The 22,561-nt window shown below is 53.5% G+C and overlaps 1 protein-coding gene and 1 long non-coding RNA gene across 4 annotated transcripts in view; both read left to right on the forward strand.

The window, feature by feature from the left end:
* The first annotated feature begins 6,445 nt into the window (after positions 1 to 6,445).
* LOC311518292 lies at positions 6,446 to 8,810 on the forward strand. Its single transcript, XR_014710944.1, has 3 exons — positions 6,446 to 6,553; positions 7,147 to 7,215; positions 8,775 to 8,810. It is a non-coding gene; the product is annotated as an uncharacterized lncRNA (long non-coding RNA).
* A 189-nt stretch (positions 8,811 to 8,999) lies between these two features.
* Positions 9,000 to 22,561, forward strand: part of LOC311518291 (uncharacterized protein) — a 44,793-nt gene continuing 31,231 nt past the window's right edge. For 2 of the 3 annotated variants that reach the window (XM_084623968.1, XM_084623969.1), the window contains exons 1-6: positions 9,000 to 10,172; positions 14,089 to 14,196; positions 19,707 to 19,868; positions 20,912 to 21,043; positions 21,283 to 21,474; positions 22,081 to 22,164. In XM_084623968.1, coding sequence (XP_084480094.1) covers positions 9,753 to 10,172; positions 14,089 to 14,196; positions 19,707 to 19,868; positions 20,912 to 21,043; positions 21,283 to 21,474; positions 22,081 to 22,164 — 1,098 coding nt within the window. In that variant the 5' untranslated portion in view covers positions 9,000 to 9,752. The remainder of the gene's footprint in view (positions 10,173 to 14,088; positions 14,197 to 19,706; positions 19,869 to 20,911; positions 21,044 to 21,282; positions 21,475 to 22,080; positions 22,165 to 22,561) is intronic. The other variant, XM_084623970.1, reaches the window with a different exon arrangement.

Below are 22,561 nucleotides of genomic sequence, written 5' to 3' on the forward strand. Positions count from 1 at the left end.
ACTGCAGGGGCAGCTGGTGGATCTCCAGCCTGCTTTCATGCCAGAGCCCCTGGTTCTGAAGAAGGAGGGGGGGAAAATACAGGCAGTGGCTGGTGCAGAAAGAGCATTGGCCCTCTGACAAGGATCCCTGCCTTTCACGTAGCCTATGGCCCCTGCACTCCAGCATAGGTAGGGTTAATGTAACCCTGGGCAGGGATAGATCCACGGAGTGGCAGTGTGCACAGCACATCCCAGTAGGAGGCACTCACAACACCTAAGGCAGTGCCAAACCCTCCCCCAGCAGGGGCAACCTGGGGCAGCCTGTGCTTTTTGGTCTGTGCACAGAGAAGGGGTCATCCTTAGGCTGCACAGCCCTATTCTCCGGAGGTGAGGAAGGGGAGATGTCATCAAGCCGTGCAACTGGTTGGACGGAGGAAGAAGATGAGGGAGCAATATAGATGTACGGAGTCAAATGGCAGGCCCATTAGGGCGGGGGTGTAGTCTAAGGGTTAGAGCAGGATGCTGGGAGTCAGGACTCCATTCTCAGCATGGCTGAGGAAAAGCAGGAGACCAGGAGGCAAGGGAGTTGTGTTCTGGTCCCAGCTCTGTCAATGGCTCACTGTGTGATCTTGAGCAATGCCCTTTCTCATTGTTTTCCCTCTTGTAAAAGGAGGGTAATGATCCTGACCTCCCTGATAGGGGATGGGGGCTCAGAGGGTGGCTTGGCAAATGTTTGACTGCTCCGGATCCTTGGAGCAAAGCAGCTATAATCAGGCAAAGTGTTATTGGCATTATTACTAGTCCCAGCAGCTCAGCAAACAAACCCTGCCCTACTTCATCTGATCTCTGGTATTTGGCAAGCCCCTTTCACAGGGGTCTCTGAGCAACATGGGCCTTCCACTGGAGCAAGGTACAAGCAAGTTATTTCTGCTGGTCCCTGCCCTTGTTACCTTTTGGGCTTGACACTCATAGCCTGACAATAAACAGATTTCTACAAATTGTATTTGCGAAAGACCCTTTGTTCCACAGGGCCTCTCCCCGCTCTGTGTAGATCTCTATAGGTTGGATAACCTGCATACACAATACAACTAGGAATGTACTGAAATATTTTTGCTCTTGGCTGGAGTCTCTCATTCTCCCATCATGGCGTGGAAACCCTCAGCACAGCCATGCAGGGTGTTAGCTCACTCCCGCTCAGGCAGGGCTTGCGGTGTGCTGTGGCTCTCTAACGATCTGGCTGCTTCCGTCCACGCCAACACCTTGCATGGCTTGGCATTGACAACCTTTTGCCCCTTCCGTAAGCAGTCCCCCTCGGCCTGACGCTAATTGATGAAGCTGCAAAAGTGCTCTGTGTGATAGGGGCCTATTCTTACTCACATTGTACTGATGGGGAAACTGAGGCACAGAGGGGCAGTGACTTGTTCAAGGTCAGCACTGTAAGTCAGTAATAGAACCCAGGAGTCCTGACTCCCAGGCAAGTGCTGTGACCACTGCCTCTCCCATATAAGGTAAAAATCTCCCAGCTGGGAGAGTATAAACCCTAAATGGCTTCATCTGCTGCATGTTCTGGGCTGAAGGTTGCTCCCACTACACTCATGCAACCCTGCTGACACGAGCGAGGAGGAGAGGTGGCGGTGGGCAAACACTAGCATTGGGGTGTACCACATGGCATGCCGGAGGGCAGCTGTGCGCCTTTGTATGTCAGAGCGTGTGCTCTGTGTGTGTGTGTGTGTGAGAGAGAGAGAGAGTGAGCAACTTCATTCCGGGCCTAGGACACAGGAAGCCTGGCAGGCCCAGGACGTCTAGTGGGCAAGTTCCAGGAGGGTTACATCACTACTGACCCTTGCAGCTCTCATGCCTGTGACAGAGCTGTTGAATGACTGTTTCTGCTTTAGGAGCAGAATGTCTCCGTGCTGGGGCTGGGCCAGCCCCTTCATCCCAGTGTTCATCTCTAGCTCCCCGTGAGAAAGCTGCAGGGCTGGGAAAGGTCATGGCAGCTGAGCTCACTGCAGCGGCTTTCCGCTGGGATCGTCTGGGCAATGGATGGGCCATGTCAGGATGGGGCCGGAAAGAAAGGCAAGGCATGCTTTCGGTCTCAGCAACCCTGGCCCCCTGCAGCGTTTTGAAATTAGCTGACAAGCTCCAATCTTTACACTGCCCATTCCCACCCGCTTCATGACTCCCCAGTCCAGTGCGTTCCCAGGCTCTGAGTATGTTAGCCCCACCCTGAGCACCTGGGCAGGCACCATGTGGCTCAGGACAGAGAGGCAGATGGAGCCAGGGCATTCTTTCAGTGGAGGCAAGTGGGGGTGGGCTTGTCTGGGAGAAGGAGGCAATCTCAGTACTCTTGGCTAAATGGGGCTGTCCCCCAGGAGGAGTTGGGGAGAGGGCAGGGCTCAGCTGAGGGGATGAAGGTAAACGCGATCCTAGGCACAATGGGCAGAGGGACAGAGAAACAAGTGCTGGGAGTAAATAAGGCCCTAGTGAGACTCTACCTGGAATGCTGTGGGAGGGCTGGGTCCACCCCACCAAGGAGGATTACTCTGGAGAAGGGGCAGAGGAGGGCACCAAAGCTGATGCTGGCCCTGAGGGGTTTGGCGGAAAGGTTGGGGGGCAGCGGTTTGGGATTCTGCCTGGAGAGGAGATGATTGTTCAGGGAGATTTGAGGTTTGCACAGTTCTCAAAGGGATCGAGTGAGTCAGCTGAGAGAAACCATCCCCCAGGGGAGGGGATGTGACCTGAACCTGTCCAGACACCGCCTCAAAGGGGAATGAGTAGACTGGGCCAGTTAGCAGGGTAGGCAGTTGGAACAAGGTGTATGAAAGAGCGTGAGGCAGCTTGATCTGCATCCTGGACAGGCGGGACTGAATGGGGCAATGGAAGGTGGGATTCTGGTAAATGTGAAGAGTGGGACTGAACAGGCGCTAGTTAGGGGCTAGAACGAGGGGATCTAGTGCCAGAGAGAATGCCACTGAGACACAGGGCTCTTTTCACCAGGCTCTATGGCTCCTGCTTTATTGTTCTCATCACCCCATGTGCAAATCTCTATGTATGTGTCAGTATGAAAGCTCAGCGACTATGGGGCTAGGACTTCCCAGAGCTTCTCCCTCAGTCCCTATATGGGTGTTTAGCTAGAACCTGACCCTTAGATTCACAGATTCCAAGCAGGGGTGCTGGAGCAATTTTTATAGTGGGGGTGCTGAGAGCCATTGAACCAAACTGTAAACCCTGTATATGATGGAAACCACTGTATATGATGGCAGACAGGGCCCCTAGTTCCAGCACCTATGATTCCAAGGCCAGAAGGAACCATTGTGATCATCTGGCCTGACCTCCACTTTAACACATAGAACTACCCCCAAAATAATTCCCAGAGCTGATCTTTAAGAGAAACATCCAATCTTGATTTAAAAATTGCCAGTGATGGAGAATCCATCCAATGGCTAATTACGCTCAGTGTCAAAAATTTACATCTTATTTCCAGTCTGAATTTGTCTAGCTTCAGGGTCCAGCCGTTGGATTGTGGTATAGCTTTCTCTGCTAGATTGAAGAGCCCAGTATTAACTATTTATTCCACATGTAGATGCTTATAGATTGTGATTGAGTCACTCCTTAACCTTCTTTTTGCTAAACTAAATGGAGTAAGCTTGTGGAGGCTATACTATATGGCATGTTTTGTAATCCTTTCATCATTCTCATGACTCTTCTCTGAACCCTCTCCAATTTATCAACATCCTTCTTGAACTGTAGGCATGAGAACTGGATGCAGTATTCAAGCAGTGGTTGCACAAGTGCCAAATACAGAGGTAAAATAACCTCTCTACACCTATTCAAGATTCCTGTTTATGCATCCCAGGATTGCATTAGCACTTTGGCACCAGCATCACATTGGGAGCGCCTGTTTAGCTAATTATCCACCACGATCCCCCAATCTTTTTCAGAGTCACTGGATAGAGCAGAGAGTCCTCCATCCTGTAAGTATGACCTACATTCTTTGTTCCCAGATGTATACATTTACATTTAACCATATTAAAATGCATATTGTTTGCTTGCGCTCAGTTTACCAAGTGATCTTGATCACTCTGTATCAGTGACCTGTCCTCTGCACCAATTACCACTGCCCCAATTTTTGTGTCATCTGCAAACATTATCAGTGATGATTTTATGTTTTCTTCCAGGTTATCGATAAAGACGTTAAATAGCATAGGACCAAGAACTGATCCCTGCAGGACTTGACTGGAAACAGACTTGCTTGATGACGATTCCCTGTTTACTGTTACATTTGATGACCCGCCAGTTTTTAATCTATTTAATATGTGCCATGCTAATTTTATATCATGATAGTTTTTTAATTAACACGCCATGCGGCACCAAGTCAAACACTTTACCCAAGTCTACGTCTATTATGTCAGCACTATTACCTTTATGAACCAAACTTTTAATCTCAGCAAAAAAAGATATCAACTTAGTGTGACAGGATCTATTTTTCATAAATGCTTGTTGATTTGCTTTAATTACATTACTCTCATTAAGGTTGTTATTGATAGAGTCCCATATCAGCCACTCCATTATCTTGCTTGGGGTCAATGTAAGGCTGACAGATCAATAATTACTCAGGTCATCCCTGTGTACCCTTTTTAAAAATTGGCACATTAGCTTTCTTCCGTCTTCTAGAACTTCCCCAGTGCTCCACGACTTATTGAAAATCATCGTTAACAGTTCAGCAAGCTCCTCAGTCAGTTCTTTGAAAATCTCGGATGCAAGCTATCCAGCTGATTTCAAAATGTATAACTTTAATAGCTTCTGTTTAACATCCTCCAGAGATACAAGTGGAATGGAAAGAGTGTTGTCATCACCATATGATGAAACTGCATCACCTATTTTTCCCCAATCATAGAACAGAAATATTTATTGAATACCTGTGCCTTTTCTGCATTATTTTTGATCTTTCTACCATTTCCATCTAGCAATGGACCCATACCATTGCCAGGATTCTTTTTGTTCCTAATATATTTAAAAAACGTCTTCTTGTTGTCCTTAAGTCTGCTGGCCATAGAGTTCTCCTTGTATCCCTTGGCTTCCCTTATCAATTTTATACAATTCCTAACTTCTGATTTATATTCATTATATTGTGGCTTTTGGGGCATCTAGTAAGGTGTTCTTAAATGATTCCCAATTATTATTCATGTTTTGGAGACAGCAAGAAAGAAAACACCTCATGTTTCCACATAGCAATCTGCATGAGTGCAATAGTGTTCCTAACTGATACTAGAATGTAAGTGGCATCAATACCCAAAAGTAGCACTCCCCAGTACGATCTACATGGCACCAAAACCCATTGCTAGCATCCAAGTGGATGGAAATTGCTCAGGATCGCAGGTCCTGTGGCACATTTTGCATGAATGGGCAAGTCTGCAGAGGAAATACATTTGGAACAGAGGTTCTGATCCTCAGCTTGGTCCTAACTCCCCTGGCTGATGGCAACATGGAGACTGAGGACCTTGAAATGCTTAAAAAGGACCCAATCCGGTCAGTGCTTAGAACAGGGTTGTTGGGCTGTAGCTCTCTTGGGCCAGAGTGAAAGGTTGGCTTTTTGAGGGGTAGGGTAATAACAAAGGGAGAACGGGAGAGCACAGAGCAAGGCCCCTTTCCTCCCAAAGTATAAATATCTCCCCTATTGTACAGCCAGCGGGAACCAAAATAAAGTAGGTAGCACTGGCTAAGGTTCCCAGAGTCTTCATGCAGGACACCCTTAGGGTACAGCAGCGCTCACAAACAGCTGCCAGGTGGCCTTAGAAACTATAGTTACTGCACCCCAAAAGGCCAGCCTCATAGCCTCTGGAGCCCCCAGTGACACCAGATTACAGCGCCTCTTATGGGCTGTCGTCAACTTGCTCCTAACACCTCTACAGATTTCCTCTGCTGCTGAGTCCTCCATTCCCTCTGAGAGCTATGGAGCAGTCCTGAATGCCACTGGCTATGTGCCCCCATTCCCCATGCCCACTTTCTCCTAGGCTGAAGCACAAGTGCCTGTGTTGTTTGGATGTATTACTCTCCACAGAGGAAGCAGTAGACAGTGAGGAGCAGGGTGTGGGTGACAGGGCAGCAGTTGCTGTGGGGGATTGGCTGTATTTTTAACTCAGCCGCCTGTTTGGGGTTTCAATGGGGCCTTGTACTGAAACAGAACCCTGCGCTGCTGTTGCTGCCAAATTGTGTTACTGTGCAGGACAGATGTTGTTATTGCAATCCCCTCCTTCAGCCCCCAGCGCTAACCGCCTTGCATGTGCCGGGAGCCAGCACAACCATCCCCGACAGATGGGGTCACAGGGTCGTGCACTATCACTTACACTGAGCATGTGCCTTCCCCCCCTCCCCACCCCGAAGGGAGAGTTTAAAGGGGCAGCTGGTGAGGAGGGGAATTTTTGTTGTTTCTCATTGCTGGGGACATTATTTCTGTTTGTGCTGGAGACAGGTCAGGTTGTCAGGGGGAGCTGAGGCGGTGAAGACTCCTCTTTGGGGAAAGATCCAGGGTTGTTCCCTCAGCAATCCCGGAGAAGGAAGGATCCCAACAACTGTAAGAGCCACATGGGTTATATGGGTCCTCTCTTAGGGATGATTTCCATTTGGAATCTCAGTGCTGGGGCCCCAGAACTCAGGGGTGCATCCCAAGACAGGGTTAATCCATAGGGGCACCTTTCTCCCTCAGGAGAGCATTTGGCACCCTTGTTCCAAGGGACACTCAGAAGCTGCGGGCTAGGACTCTTTGTTTGGGGGGCGGGGTCACGTTTCTTTGCTACAATAACCTCGCTCTAGTCTAACCATGAAGAAGTGCTGTTTGGAGCTGGGCATTTTAATTGCTCTGAGAAGGGGGATGTGTGCAAGCAGACAGTGAGTGCCAGAGAGGGGGAGGACAAAGATGGGGACAGGAGACAGTCAAGATCAAGATTGCTGGCAATGAGCTATTAAAGAAGCCATTGCTCTGTATAAAATTCAACCCTTGGACTGAATCCTTCTCTGGGCTACTCCACAGGCTGCGATAGGGCTACTCAAGATAGCAAAGTGTTTGCCGGAGCAGGCCCCAAATCTACCCATGGGGCACAGACCATACCTCCTTGTCTGCATAAAAGGAGGATTATTTTACCATGGGTATTTTTCTTGTCTTCCTAGATTTTTCCCAGGTACAGGCCATCTCGAGAGTGAGAGCTGCCCGAGGGGAAAACTGTTGCTGAGCTTGCGGTAAGAAGGCTGAGTGTAATATACACAGTCCAAGGTAGAGCTACAGTTAGCTGAGCTCCTCTTGCTGGTGGTGTAGGGTTGGATCCTCCAGCTTCTCTTGGACAGGCACTACCATGTATCCCGATTCATAAATATAGAGGGTGCTTTACTAGGCTGGCATGTTCCCTGCTATGCATAACAGATAGTGAGACTTGCCCTAGGCTGTGCACCTCCAATATGCAGCTTTCAGTCACAGGCGACCACTTTTAAAGGCAGCCTCAGGGGCTGGGATACTGGCCAAGGACTAAGGAGACATAGGTTCAGTTCCCACAGACTTCCTGTGTGATCTTCAACCTTAGTCTCTCTGTCCCCCATTTATAATGTGGAGATGATAGCTCTGCCTCACAGGGTATTGTGAGGATCAATACACTACAGATTGTGAAGTGCTCAAATGCTATGGTGATGGAGGCCACAGAAATATGTCAGATGGATGGACAAAGATCCATTCCTACTAGGTAGCTTTTCCTAGTCCCCTGGGACAGATTTCCCTGTGCATTGTATTAGAAAATCTATGGTCACCACCGCCACTATGCTGCATGCTGGTGCCATGGGGAATTTCAGTGGGGCAGCAAGAATAGACCTCCCCTCCTCTTGCTGTGAGAGCCCAGGCACCTATCACTGGACCTAAAGATGTCCGGTGAGCGGCTGGCAGTATGGGGCCTATGACTCACAGCAGAACAGTTCCCAGTCCACCCCCTAGCTCTGGCTCACGCTGGCACTCAGGAGTTGTATACCCTATTATATAACCCAGGCAGCCGACCAGCCCATCCCCTGTGATCCTTGCTGACACCTGCGCCCCTGCAGGGGTGAGGCTGAGCCCCGCTGGGGTGCTGCTGCCGCCGCCAAGGAGCCAGGCCCAGACTGCGGGAGGGCAGCGGGCAGTTCGCGGGGGCAAGGCGCCGGGCTGGGGCAAGGGGCCAGCAGAGGCGATGGTCCCGGGCCTGCAGAGCGGACGGGAGCCCGAGGGCTGGCCCAGCGGCGCCCCCCCCCCCCCGTAGTGTTCCCCGTTGCCATGGCGCCCTGAGAAGTTTCCTTGCCGAGGGCGGCTCCGCCGCCCATCCCGGTGGAATTCAATTGCATCATCGCCTCCGGCGCTCGGTTGCCTGGGTAACGCCGGGCACATTCGGAGATGATGTGTGCCCCCGCCCCCGCCCCGGGCCGCGCGCTGCGCCAGGGGGCAGCAGAGAGCCGCGGGGCAGGGCGGCGCGCGGGCCGCAGCTGGGATCCCGGCCCCCGCCGCGTGGCGGGCTGCTGTGCAGGGCAGCGCCCCGGGCCCCCGCCACAGTTCCGGGGAGCGGGGCTGGAAGTGAGCTCGGGAGCCGCATGACCTCATGCTCAGGAATTGCCTGCCGGACGGGCTGGGCCCGCGCGGGGGAGAGGGAGCCGGGCCGGGGGAGGGGGACGGATGCCGCGGGCAGGGCTGGAGAGGCGTGAGCCCCGCCGGCCCGGATCCCCGCAGCGGGCGGTCGGGATGCACCGCCCGCCCGGGCTGCTGACCCCACTGTGCGTCTGCTCCGCAGAGCCCGGCCCGGCGCCCTGAGCGCAGCATGCCCGCCCCGCTGCTCCTGCTGCCGCTGCTGCGCACCCTCCTCGCCCGCCTGCTGCTCCTGGCTCGCAAGCGCCTCCTGCCGCTGCTCCGGCGCCTGGCGGCCCGCCTGGGCTCTCGGGAGTCCCGCGAGGCGGTGCTCACCTGCCTGCTCTGCATCCTCAACCTGCGCAAGAAGGCGGACGACTGAGACTTCGAGCCTCCCCCGGCGCTGGGGGGACAGCGCCGTGCACCCAGCCAGGGAGGGGGAGCGCAGCCTGCCAGCAGAGGAGAGCACTCTGCGTCTGCTCTGTCCAGTCCAGGGGAGGACACGGAGCCCACCGAGGGGGGAGGAGAGACCCCAGCAGCCAGCCTGGGAGTGGGGGAAGGTCTCTCAACACCCTGTGGGAACCAGGCCAGCACCCTGGGAGCAGACTCATCACTCCCTATCTCAGCTGTGCAGAGCTGCCCCGTTTTCAGCCTTTTCCTGGGAGGATCATTTTTGTCATCTTGGTCTGAAGATGGGATCCGTTCCCCCCCTCACCTCCCTTCTACTCTCCTGCTCTCCTGCTCCTGTTTTCTGACAGCCCCTCTGGAAGAGGATCCTTCCCTTTGCCCCCCTCCCCTCCAAGGGGCGTGCTATGGTTATTTTGTGACTTTTGCCCTTCGGGACGGTTGGAAGCCCCACATTCTGGGCCATTTCAAAGGAGGCTGGACAGAGGCCTGGGGAGTGATCTGGCCCAGGGCCCTGGGGGATGGACTAGACGGCACCAACTGGGGCTTCTCCATCTCTGTTTCTGGAGGCGGAGTTCAGCTGAAATCCTGTGTCGTTTCCTTGCCTCGAGGTTTGCAGGCTGCTGGCTGGATCCTTCTCTGCCTCGCCTCTCCTTTGGCAGCAGCGGGTGGGGAGTTCGGGGTTGTGATATTCCCCACAATCTCCTGGGGGCTCCACAAGGCCGATGTTTGGGGGAGGATGTCCGGCAGCACAGCGAGGAAGATCCAGCCCTTCACCATCAGCACCAAGCTCTCCCTGCCCAAGTGCACAGTGGACTTCCCTGGGGACTCTTGCCCTGACACCATGGCTGGCCTGGATAACCATGCCCTGCGCCAGAACCTCAATGAGTGTGTCCCCCTGTACTTGGCTCGGGCCCAGTCCAGCCCTCTGCCCGCTGGAGGCGGGTTCCAGAGCACCAGCCCAACTGAGGAGGGCATCACCGACGAGGACCAGCTCAACCGCAACTCACTAGCCCGCTCCATTAAGAAGATCACACTATCTAACTGGCACGGGGAGCCTGGCCCAGGCAAGGAAGGGGTGCCTGGGGTCCCGGTCCAGACCAGCTATGAGAGGAATCACAACAACAACAACAGCAGACCAGGGAAGGCTCAGTTCAAGGTAAGGACTCTTTGTACCCTGGCCCCAGGACCCTGCATAGACACGGTCCTTTGCTGTGCTCTGTTGCTCTACATTCTGCCCCTCTGTTACAACAGGGCTAGATCTGCCCCCCCCACCCCCAATCCTCAGCTATGGGAGTCTCCATGTCTGCTGCTCTCTTTCCTTCCCAGTGAGAGGAGATAGCACAGGCAATGTATGGAGGGAGACAAACATGGGTCTCTCTCAGGGAAGGACGTCCCTTCTTGTAAAGGGCTGCTGGGAGCTCGGTTGCTTCTCTGTTTGTTTGAAGACCAGCAGGAGAACCAACCACATGAGCCCATAGAGGCAATATTACCCCCACCCCCAGGGAGAAGAAACCCGTAGTGGGGGTGAGGGAGAGTCTGGAGACAAGAAGATGAGCATGCCTTTGGGGATACATCTGAATTCAAGCGCTCTTGAGGGCTCCTCTCTGATTCACTGTGGTAACCCCCACACCTCTCCCTTGGGGACCTCACAGCAATTTTAGGGTGGGGGGGCAGTATCATTATCCCCCTTTTACAGATGGGGAAGCTGAGGCTCAGAGGGGAAGGTCTCTTCCAGGGACCACACATTATGTCAGAGTCAGGAACAGAACCCAGGAGTCCTGACAGCCAGTCACCTGTGCTCTAGCCACTCGAACACACGCCTCTTATAATCAATCGCTTGATGCTTGAGCTCAGAAGACCCCCTTGGTGGAACTAAGGCTGGTATCGGGAGAAAGCAGCTGAGATCTCAAACAGAAACTCCCCATGATTTAACCCCAAAACAGCTGCTTGCACAGTGGGGCAAGACTGGGAAGAGAGCAGAGTACGTCATTACCAAACCTCTGAGCTTCAGTGCTGGTAAAGGCCAGACAGCCTCACACAAGCCTCTGGTGTGCTCAGCACACAGGCAGATCATTGCTAGGCAGCTTGACTGAGGAGTCCCCGGCTTGGGCAATGAAAGGGGGATTCTCATAGATCCTTTGCCTTAGCTTTTTTGGGTGGGGACGGGACATGTAATAATTGCTTTTTCCCCCATGTTGTTTGGGACTCGGGAGATTGAGTGAGTGGGTCAGCCCCAACAGAAGGGGGCTGGAAGGGAGGGAAGGCCTGCAGAATAGGGCTTTGTAAGAGAGGGAAGGACAGAGGGCTGATAGGGAGTCGGGACATGTTAGAAGGAGTACAGTGTGCTGGAGTGGAAGCTGGGTTAGAAGAGAAGGAACTATGATATCCAGACAGGGTGAGAGTGGGGTGGAAGAGAGAGAGAACAACATTAGTACACACTCATTCTTGGCCTGCAGCCCCCGCTGCTATCCCAGGTCTGGGCTCCCCATACACAGCTCTGTCCATGCCCCTTACTGCAGTCCTGACCTGCAGCCCCTCCTCCCTGCTATTCCAGTCCTGGGCTCCCCACACACAACTCTGCTGATGCCCCTCACTCCTGTCCTGCAGCCCCCCGCTATTCCCATCCTGGACTTCCGACACACAATGCCCTTTGATCCTGAATTGTAGCCCCCGGCCCCTCCCTTCCTCTTCCCGCTGTTCCAGCCCTCATGAGTGCAAACTGGTATGCCAAAATTAACATTGTGGTTTGTGATGCAGAGAAGCATCTTCTGGAGAGTAAACTGAGGCCACTAAGCTCATTTCACTTGTGAGTGAAATCAGGATTGATGTCCAGGTTCTCAGTGGTGACCCACGAACACATTACCTCACTGCACTATCTCATTAGACCCCAAGGAAGAGTCCTCTAAGATCACCCTGAATCCTCAGCCAAGAACATGTGTGTGCATGCACACACATGTCTCCCTGGCATTGAGCCCTATGGGGGTCTGTGCTGGTTCCTCCTCTGGGTGGCTCTGGGCAGTGAAAGTCCCAGCCAGCCAGGGGCACCAGCCTCTCATTTGCAGCCTCCAATCCCCAAAGCAAGGCGAGGCCTAACTTAGTTCTTCATTTCACGTGCACTCTGGAGCTGTCTGCTGTAGGGGCTGGGAAAGGGCGCAGCAGTTTGGCAGGAAGGATGAGGTCATCTCATGCTGACAGCCCTGTTTTCCTGAAGCTGGTGGATTGCAAGGCACAGTGTGTATAAAGTGCCTGGGTCACCTGCAGGCTTATCTCCCATTGCTGAGCGCTGGGTGGGGAAGGGCCAAACAGGCCACAATGGGTGTGGGGACAGGACTGCCCATGAGTGGTTCCCAGGATACTGTGCCTGGCACAGCAGCAGCAGCCGCTCAGTGTCTCTAACCACCTGCCATTCCCCAAACAGGATAGACGCTAATGTACATATGTGTCTGTCACCTCTGGCGGGGTTCAGACCTGTGGGCGCTGGCTGGGCAGGGAGAGCCCTGCTCCCTGTGAGATCTGCTCATCCTGCAGCTGCCAGGATGGTTCTGTCTGGGAACGTTCAGCTCAGTTAGACTCTTCTGCTGTGTCTGATCATCCATTGCCACCTCATGTCCCCTTTCCTGCTCAGGGTGGGCTGCCTCCTCCGGTGAAGATGAGGCAGATAGTGCTGTCGCAGGGCTGCGTGGTAGCATAGGTGCCAGGGAAATGGTAGTGCGAGGGCTTCCCAGGGTGTGTCAGCTACAGAGGTTCCTGGGACGTCTGCAAATCTGCGGGTAGCTGCGTGATATCTGCAGACATCCGAATCTGCGCACGCAGATTTCCGTGGACCATGTTTGTGGATCGGATGCAGATACATATTTTGTGTCTGCACAGGTCTCTCTAGATAGCCATCTTGAGAGGGCCAAGTTAGTGCGACTGCAGCAGTGGCTCTAAAGACTGGGGAGGAGGTGGGTTCAGAGCCCGAGTGGGAATGTCTACACAGCTGTTTTTAGCTCTGTGAGCCTGAGTCTCTAGACTCGCTGCTATGGGGTTTGTTTTGAAGCATAGACATACCCATGGGGTCCAGACCTGCATGCCTCACTCCCGTGAGGAGCCTCATTGAAGCCTATACCTGTGAGGGAAGGTGGTGAGCAAGACTTGGCCTAGAATGGCTTTCGCAGGGAAAGGTATTGTCTATTGGTTAGAGCAGGTGTGACCAGGAATCCTGGGTTCTATTCCCAGCTCTGCCACAGATTTGTTGTGTACCCTGGGGCAAGTCGTTTATCTTCCCTGTGTGTAAAATGGGGCTAATGGTATTGACCCACCTCTGAGGGGGCTGTGTGAGGGGAGCTAATGTTTGCAGAGTGCTTTGAGCCCCTCAGGTGGCAGGAGCTCAGCATGTGGGCAGTATTACGGTGCTGTGATTCCCGAAGGGATGATATGAAAGATAGGGAGTGATTAGCACATACCCCAAGGACTCTCTGTGCACAGTAAGCAAACCCCTGTTACTGGCTTCCAGCTGTTGTCCCCTGTACTATAAGAGCAGAAGTGACTCCGGATGTTAAAGATGACCTGCCTCTCTGCCAGCACAGATGGGAGCTTTGCAAGCATCCAGTATCCTAGGAGTCCTGGGTATAATTCCCAGCCTGCTCTGAAACACAGTCCACACACTGTGCAGAGTCGAACCAATCCCACACCCCTCTTTCTGGCTCTATTAGCAGTAACAAGGTAACAACATACAGATCAGATCAGACTTTCTCCCCAAGCCTGACTGCTCCTAGGGTTTCTTCTCTGGGCCAGCTCAGCCCACACCCCAGATCTTCTCTCCCCAAACAGGTGGGGTGCTGAGCCACCTGCCTCAGAGAGGCAGCCAAACCCACTTAATCCTTTCCTAGCAGGATCAACAGCCACTAACAGGAGGGTGGTGGGGGTTCAGGCAAACACAGGCAGTATGTCACTATGACCTTCAGGGGTCTACACCTGAAAGCCCCTATCTAAGGAACCCAGGCTTTGGCTGCTCGGTGAAGGGGTCTCCAGCCTCTCTTGGTGAGTGGGTGAGACTCAGCCCTTACAGACTGCTTCTTCTCCACCTCTAGGTCTTTCTCAGAAAGGAAGTGGATGTGGAGGAAGAAAAGCAGGAGGCCAGGAGCCTCCATGCTGGTGATTTCTGCTCTCCAGTGGACAAAGGTCCCCCCTTCCATATGGTACGTCCCTGGTTCTCTTGATTTATAAGGGTCTGTGTGGGTCTTGTACTGGGGTGGGATATTCTGGGTTGGTTTGGTGCTGTGTGAATGTGGTCTGCAGAGGACATTTCCTGAGCACAAGGGTAGCAGGGAAAAGTGAGATCCCTCCTCCCAGGCCTGCAGTTGTGATGAAAAGCCAGTGGAGCAGGGGCTAGCGGAGACTCTCATTTAGGGGCCTCATGGCAAACCTGGCCCAGTGGGGCAACATGCTACTTGCCAGCTCAGTAGTTTGAGGCTGAGTTTTGTGCATGGGCCAATCCCTATAACTGAGCGAGCTTGTCATGTCTGTAAAGCAGGCCCAGCGGACTCAACTGTGAGCTGCCTCCATCCAGGGCAGGGGGGTGCATCAGATCCTGCTCTGAAAAGTGCATGACTGGTGCAGACACATCCTGGGCTTCCAGCCATTTGAATGGCCTAGTGTGGGGAGGACTGCAGCAGCAAAGGGAACAGGCTGAGCGTTTAAACAGGAAGGTGTGGGGGGCTGGAGAGTCCAGGGATGGATACCTGAAGGGAAGCAGCGTCCCATCCCTCCCTCCTCAGGCTTTCATTTCTCATCGGCCTCCCTGTGCCCTGCTTCTGGTCTCCTGGGGAAGCAGTAACAGTGTTAGCAGAGTCTATGCTGCCTGTAGACCTGTCGCTGAGCGTCCGTGCGCACAAGCGTTGCTGCTGCTTATTTAAGCAAAGCTGCATGAAGGTACCATGGGCCTGTGCCCAGGGCCCCGGCTCATGGAGTCACATGACAGCATCAGAATCTCTCTTTCCAGGGTTTTTTAAAAACTATTTTTCTAGCCCTTGGGGTTGTGCAGAAAAGCTGGAAAAATGTGGCCCACGTGTAACGAGCGCAGTGCCATCTGCCAAGAGCCTGAAACGAGTGCTCTGAGGGGGGTACACTGCCCCACCTGTAGCCGGTAACTGCACTGCTCCAGGTGGTCCCCACTGTCTGATACCATCCCAGCAGAGGACTCTGTGTGTTGGGGAGACCCTCATTGCTAGGGTGGTGTTGCAAATCCCCTCTCCCTTGAGTCCTCTGCTACAGAACCTTGCATAATTAAAAGCTAACAACAATGTCATGTTTTCTCAAGACTGAACATTTGTTCCCTGTCCTTGTGACTCCTGTGCCCTGAAGACAGGGAGCAGTGATCCCACCAGCCCAGCCTATGGCTCTGGTACAAGTGACCCAAGTGGGGTTAGGGCAAGGTGCAGAGCCGTGCATGCCCATGGCAAGGTGACTCCCATAGGGGGTGTGTCTAGGGCCCTGGATTGCCTTAGTCCAACCCTGATGTAAGGGCAGGTTTGGTAAGAGGGCTGGGTGAGGGTCGCAGGTTTGCTGAAGGAGGCAGTGAGCAGAGTGCCTGCTGGCTTGGTTTGGGGTCGTATGCAGGAGGGGTTTGTCCACGCAATTCGGATCAAGCCTAGTTGTCCAGCTGTTTTATTCTTTCCCCTGGGTCCTGTTGCTGGAGCTCTGAGCTTGAGTCTCCTGTGGACAGTGCAGCTGTCATACCACCCCTGCCTTCTCTCGCCAAAGTGCTGGGGTGATGGCCAGGATGTCTGGTCCCCCATTCAAACAGAATTCCAGCCCCCAGAGGCTGTTGGAGGCTTCCTGGGAGCAGATTGGGGCACCCCACAATCAGGCACAGAGAGGTACAGGAAAGCCCCTTGGAGCTAGCCGTAGAGCAATAAAGTCCTGGGCCCAATAAGGACTTGGGACATGGAAGTGTGGCCAGAGTTCTTCAGCCAGTGTGTCCCACAGGCTGCGTGGCTGTTGCTGTGCTCTAAGGAGAGGCTGCTGCTGTAACCTGGCTGCGTCCTGGTTTGGCCTTGACCCCTTAGCAGCGGGAGTATGTCCTTCACATGAACCAGTCTCCAGATTTTTCTTGCCTTCTGCAGCAGGGCTGGCTGGGCCTGGCTCAGCAAGCAGTCACGCTGGGGGTGGGGGAAATCATCCTGTAAGAATACAGCTCTGTTGACAAGAGATGACCCAACTCACCACCCACAGCGCGGCCTTTGTCCACCTCTCCCCACCCCGTGCCAAGTGCTGCGCCTTGATTTGCCCCCTCCCAACCTGATCCACCAGGCCCTACGTTCCCTCCTCAGGGTGTGCACAGAACCCTAACTATTAAAACCATGGCACATCACACTCTACTGACCGGCCACTGCCGGATCCCTGTCCTTGTGCCTCCTGTGCCCGGACTGCAAGCTCTGTGGGGCATGCCCATAGCTGGTGCAATGCCAGCCTTCTCTGTCTGCTCCGTCTCCCAGGAGAAGCTGGCACTGAGCTCCCTCCATGCAGCAGAACATGAGAGCCTCACAACCCCGGCCCTCCGCAGAGGTTTGTGCAGCTGGACCTCGGGCTGAGCTTGGAGAAAGGCCAGTTCCGTCGCTGGCTGACCTTAGCCGTCGCCCCCGTCGGAGCTGGATCCTGGACAAAACATTCCATCAGCATGGACCACGAAAGCGAAACCCCAGAGGAAATGCAGAGCTTCTCCCCCTTGATGAGTTTCTTCAAATAAGAGTCTCCAGATGCCCCTGGAGTTGCTGTGGGCTGAGCTTCTGGTGAACGAAGAAGTGCCAAGTGGGGAGGGAGGGAGACAGGCGGGAGAATTGCCCTTCTTTTTCAGTTGTTCTCTTGCTTCGGAGCTCTGCTCTTCACTAAAGGGCACTGGATGTTCGGGCGAGGAAAACCCTGTCCCCAGGGCCCTCAGAGTCTGGAGGGGGCAGGCATGCGTGTGGGATCAGGGCACTGTAGCTCCTTCCCCAAGAGGACAGAGCTCCAGAACCATTTCTCTATTGGGTGAATTTTATTCCTTTTAGCAGGAGGCAGCTGAAAATGAGAGAACCAGGCAATACTCAGAGAGATGGCACTAAGCAAACTTCCTCCTGATGCAGGTCTGCTCATGCCTTTCAGTGCTGGCCCTCCCCTCCACTATTCCTGTCCTGGGCTTTCCTCACACAGCTCTGCCAACACCCCTCTCGCTTGACCTGCAAACCCCTGCTATTTCCAGTCCTTGATCAGAAAGCACAAAATCTGTCACATTGCAAAGTAGTTTAAACATGTGAAGAGAGATCCTTTGGGGGCAGGGGTGATCCCCACTCCTGACGTGCCCATGCTAGAGGGCAGTGCGCTCACAGGCTGCTCCACTCCATTTTCTGGCTGAGTGCAATTGACACAGTGCTGATGGCTCCCTGTGCTCTGTGGGAGGAGTAGAGGGAAACTTCCAAGATAACTCAGTGTGCTTTGATGTTGTGCTTGAGGGCTAGGGGTTGGGGCCAGGCTTGAGAAGGAGCAGGAGGCAGCTTGGGGGGGGGGGGGGGCGGGAGGGCGAGATGCAGAGAGAGTGCAACAAATGTCTGAGCTCCTCACAAAAATATGCAGTTTCACTAAAATCAGCTAATCAGAGGGCTGAAGAGCAGCACACGTTGTCTCTGTCTCTAAATAGGAAGGAGGGTGATGCTGGGCATTACAGCCCACCTATTGCCATCGCATGTGATAAACGAATTGAAATGATGATTAAAAGTAGGAATTATAAATCACATATCTAATCATGGGGACTAACCAGCGTGGCTGCTGCCGAGGAGAATCTGATCTATCAGAACTCTTCGAATACGTCAATAAAACAGTGGATAAAGGCAAAGTGGTTGACATAATTTATTTGGACTTCCAAAAAGCCTTGGATTAAGTCCCGCACAAGAGGCTATTAAGAAAACTATGGAGCCATGGGGTGAGAGGTAAAATATCATCATAGATCGCAGACTGGCAGAGACAGAAAACAGAGAGTCAGAATAACTGGTTGATTTTCAACATGGCGAAGGTTAGCAGTGAGGTGAGCCAAGGCTCCAGACTGAGACCAGTGCTGTTTGACAGATGTATTCATCTGGAAAAGGGAGTGAGTCCTGAAGTGCGAACATTTGCAGCTAGCACAAAAGTATTTAAGGTAGTCAAGTCCAGAGAAGACTGTGAGGAACTTCAGAGGGATCTAACCACGCTAGGTAAATGGACAACATGATGGTGGGTGAGAGTGAGTGATGACAAATACAAAGTAATGCATGTTGGAAGGAATAGTTTGAACGACTCAAACACCTTACAGGGCATAGGTGCTGGAAGTAGGAGTGCGGGGGTGCTGCTGTACCCTCCGGCTTGAAACGGTTTCCATCATATACAGGGTTTACAGTTTGGTTTGATAGCTGTCAGTCCCCCCACTATAAAACTTGTTCTAGAACCCCTGTTACGGGGTTCTAAATTAACTGTGTCAGATCAGGAAAAAGACCTGAGCATCACGGAGGACAACTCAATAAAGACCTCTGCTCAGTAGGGAGCTGTTGTCCAAAAAGGGAACCAATGTTCAGATGCATGAGGAATGGGATGGAGAATGATACAGAAAATATAAAAATGTCATTGTACAAATATGTATTATGCCCATTCCGCTCATCCATCTCACAAAGAAACTAGCTGAAATAAAGAGGACTCAGAGATGGGCCGTAAGATTGATTAGAGACCTGGAAACACTTCAGAGTGAAGAGAGATTGAAAAGATTGGCATTGTTTATTTCAAAGAGGAGATAAATAAGATGGGATGTGATCAAAGGATACACGCTAATGAAATGTAGAGAAAGTAGATCATTCTGTTCATAACACTAGAATAGGGAGCATCCAGTGAATTTTAAAGGTGGTATGTTTGAAACTAACCAAAATAAACACCTCTTCATGCAGTGCGCAATTGGGCTGTGGAACCCATTGCCACTAGATGCCATTGAAGTCCAAAGCCAAGAACTTAGCAGGATTCAACAAAGATTGGAGATTTATCTGGAGAATGAGAACGTCCAGAAATACAACGATAAGGATTTTTAAGAGAGAGAAATTTCTGGAAGGGTTGTGAACTCTTCTGCTTCTAGACATAAGCCAACCTCTAACTAGTAGGTCTTTTCACGGGAGTAGGTTCTCTTACAAGTCCCTACTGTAGGGTTTCTTTCACTTTCCTCTGAAGCATGGGCTACTGGCAACTGTCAGAAACCCTATCTAGATGTAGCTCTGGGCTGATCCAGTAAAGCAATTCCTGTGTAACATAAGGGAGAGGAAATGTACTGAACCAAGAGGAAGCAAATGGAGATGGTTGCATTTTACATTGTCTGTCTATTTAGATTGCAAACTTTTTGCAGCATGGATTGTCCCGAGGAGTAGCCGAGTGCAGAGACCCATGTGTGTTTGTGATGCCACGACAAATTCTGTGAAAGAAAGTGATTTCTGTCTCAGAAAAACACAGGACTAGAAACTCAGCTGGTGTAACTCATTGAAGTCAGTGAGCCAGATCCTCAGCTGGAGTGTCTTGGCACGGTGCTGTTGAAGCCAATGGATAGTATTTAATGTTTGTGGAAACAAACCAGGCTGCCATCCCCTTTCATGCGTGTGTTTGGATTGGCTCATGTGTCCACCCCCAGGTAAGCGTACTAAGTCTTTCCTCTCTTTGACTCCCTTAGGTTTCAGGATGCCATGCAGCAGCCCCCTGGAAGGAAAGTGTCAAGAACAAGGAGCCAAGTGGAGTGGTTGGGCTGAAAACTGGCATCCGAAGCAGTGCAGGGAAGGCAAACCTCCCTAACCAGAGCCCTCTCATAGTCCAGTTCAACCGAGAGATCATGCAGGTAGAGTCCGGGGTACCTTGTTCTGGGGATCCTTGGAGGAAGGTCTGGGAGCAGGGAGCTCAGTGGATGTCTGGTTAATGGAGCAATTGCCCAGGATGCTGACCACCACGATGTGCCTCTCTACTGGGGGTAGTGAGGTTGGTCCCTGGGGGGGAGCAGTGATGGTAGGAGAGAGCTCCTTCGTTCCAGCTCCAGTGGAGGAATGAAGCGGGGATGTGTCCATGGCCGGAAGCCTTTCATCTGAGCAGCAGGAGTGTGGGGGGAGTGAACGCTCAGCTCGGAGCGAAGCCGTTGTTGTGGCATAACGTCATATTTGGCTGCCTTTCTCCAGGCCGTCTGCCCCAGGGAGCGTGGGTCAGCCTGCACAGGGGCCCAGTTTCCTCCCCCCTCAGCAGCAGAGGCAGCACAGGAAAAGGGGTCACGAAGAAGGGGTGTTGCTGTCTGCTCTGCAGGGGGGTGGGGGGCGGGGGGCAGCAGGGGAGAGAGAATGAAAGGAGAACAGACTCCTCGCATGGCGGGTAAAGAGATTGCCTGTGAGGCCTGCCCGCCCGGCTCTGTCCTCTCCACTCAGCCTGCAAAGGGCTGCCAGGCATGGGGGACGTGGCTCAGCCAGAATGCAGGGCTCTCCAGAGGCAGCCAGAAATTCTGGGCTTTAGCGTTTCAGTCTCCTTCTCCCAGGGGCTGTGCCCAGAGCCCCATTCCAGGGAACTCACAAGTGCAGTTAGTCTGTTCTCGTTCTGACAGATCAGGAGCTCCTGCGCCAGGTCAGCCCAATGGACCCATCTCCCCAGTATCCCCACCTCCACCACCTCAGACCAATGGGACATCTAGCCCAGTATCCCCTGCTGCCTGCTACCCCAGCTCACACCAATGGGCCCATCTCCCTGCCATGCTGGGTCATCCGACCAATGGCCCCATGTATCCCTCTCTGGGATGGGCCCATTTACCAGCCGTCATGCCAACTCCTGGAAGAAGTTGCTCAGTGCTGTCCCCAGGCCTGTTTCAGTGGCATGCCCAGATCAGAGCTCCTCCCTGTGTTCCAGGCCGAGAGCTGGGTGCGAGGGAAGCTGCGGGACCTGAAGGATGGCTGCAATATTCAGGACTGGGAACGGGTGGCACAGACCCTGCAAAGAGACATGAAGGATTTTGAGAACACGCTGATCAAACTGAACCAGGTATGGTGGGGGCTCCAGGACAGACCCACTCCCATTCCAGCCTCCTCCCCAGCAACCCCCGGCATCCAGCCTGAATCCTGCTAGGACTGACCCGATTGGGTCTGTGCTGTCCTCTCCAGCACCCAGGCAGTGCCTAGCTATCCCTGTGTCATTGTCCCCCTCCATGCCCAGTCAGCACCCCAGCAAGCCAGTGGATTCAAGGCTTAGGTTCTCTGAGCTGCTTCCCTTCCTCTCCCCAGATGGGTGAGCAGCTCATGAGCCGGCCCAGCCCCAGTGGGGAGACCGTCACGAGGCAGCTGCTGGCCCTGAAGGAGCAGTGGCAGCTGCTGAAGCAGACAGCCGGGAATCAGAGCAAAGCGCTGGGTGGGCTGCGGAACCTGCAGGAGTTCAACAGGAGAGCAGAGCGGCTGGAGGCTTGGATCAGGCAGAAGGTATGGGGAGTGGGAGAGCAGGCTGGGTGGGACCTCATCAGCCTTCTCCCAGCTGCCTGGTGATGCATTAGGAATGTGCCTCACCCCCTGCAATGTCCAAGGGACCCTGCCCCTGCAGCGGGGTCTCTGAGCCTTGCCACTGACTCTGCCAAAGGTTTGGCCCTTGAGCAGAGACCTGCCACTTGGAAAGGGCAGGGCAGCAGCCTGGGGCCCAGGATGGCACTGTAGGGCTTGGGGAGGTGGGGCCAGGGCCCTAACAGGGAAATGCCACTTGATTAAAAATGGTATCTTCATACTCTCAGCCTATAGGCAAATTGCATTTGCCATGGCAACCAGGACCTAGCTGCCTGTGTAACGCAGAGGGGAGCGGAGATCACCCATGGACAGGGTGACGGTGCTCCGGGGCATTTCTCCCAGTTACAGAAGGGGAAACTGAGGCGGGGAGGGGAGGGGACTTGCCCAAGTTCACAGAGTGAGTTGGGTGTGGAACCCAGGAGTGCTGACTCCCAGTTGCTCTGCCCTCGCCCTAGGCCTCCTGCTTCAGGCTCAGTCTGGGGCTGTTTCTCTGTAGATCCCTTGACTTCCTCTGCCCCCTCTATGTCCCAGGAAGAGAAGCCTGTGCTGACTGCCCTCCTGCAAGAGAGCATGGACAAGATCCAGCTCACCCGCCGCATCCTTGACTTAAAACAGGTGAGTGTCTCTCCCGTGGCCTGGCTCGGGCTTGGTTCCTGTCACCCCACCCCCAGGGGATGTCTCGCGTTTCTCAGCTGTAGCTCGGCCCCCAGGGGACACCTCAGACTTCCCAGCCAGCAGTCCATCTCAGCTCCTCACTGGCTTGGTGTTATAGCCAGAGCAATGACTGATTGATCCGGGGTGAACCGGGAACGTCTCAGTAACACCCAGCTATCCTTTGGGGAGGCCTCTGCATGTTCACACTGTTGAGCCTAGCGCCCCCTGGTGCCACAAGCATCAGAGTGCTCTTCGAAGCCATGCCTTTCAGCCACAGAGCCCGTTGTGCTGGGGGCCCCAGAGCCAGCTGGGCAGTGGCTCCTGCCCAAGTCTCTCAGCAGCCAGAGCTGGAGCATCT

The sequence above is a fragment of the Lepidochelys olivacea genome (genome assembly GCF_965140295.1).
Source record: "Lepidochelys olivacea isolate rLepOli2 genome assembly, chromosome: 3".
Taxonomy (NCBI): Eukaryota; Metazoa; Chordata; order Testudines; family Cheloniidae; genus Lepidochelys; species Lepidochelys olivacea.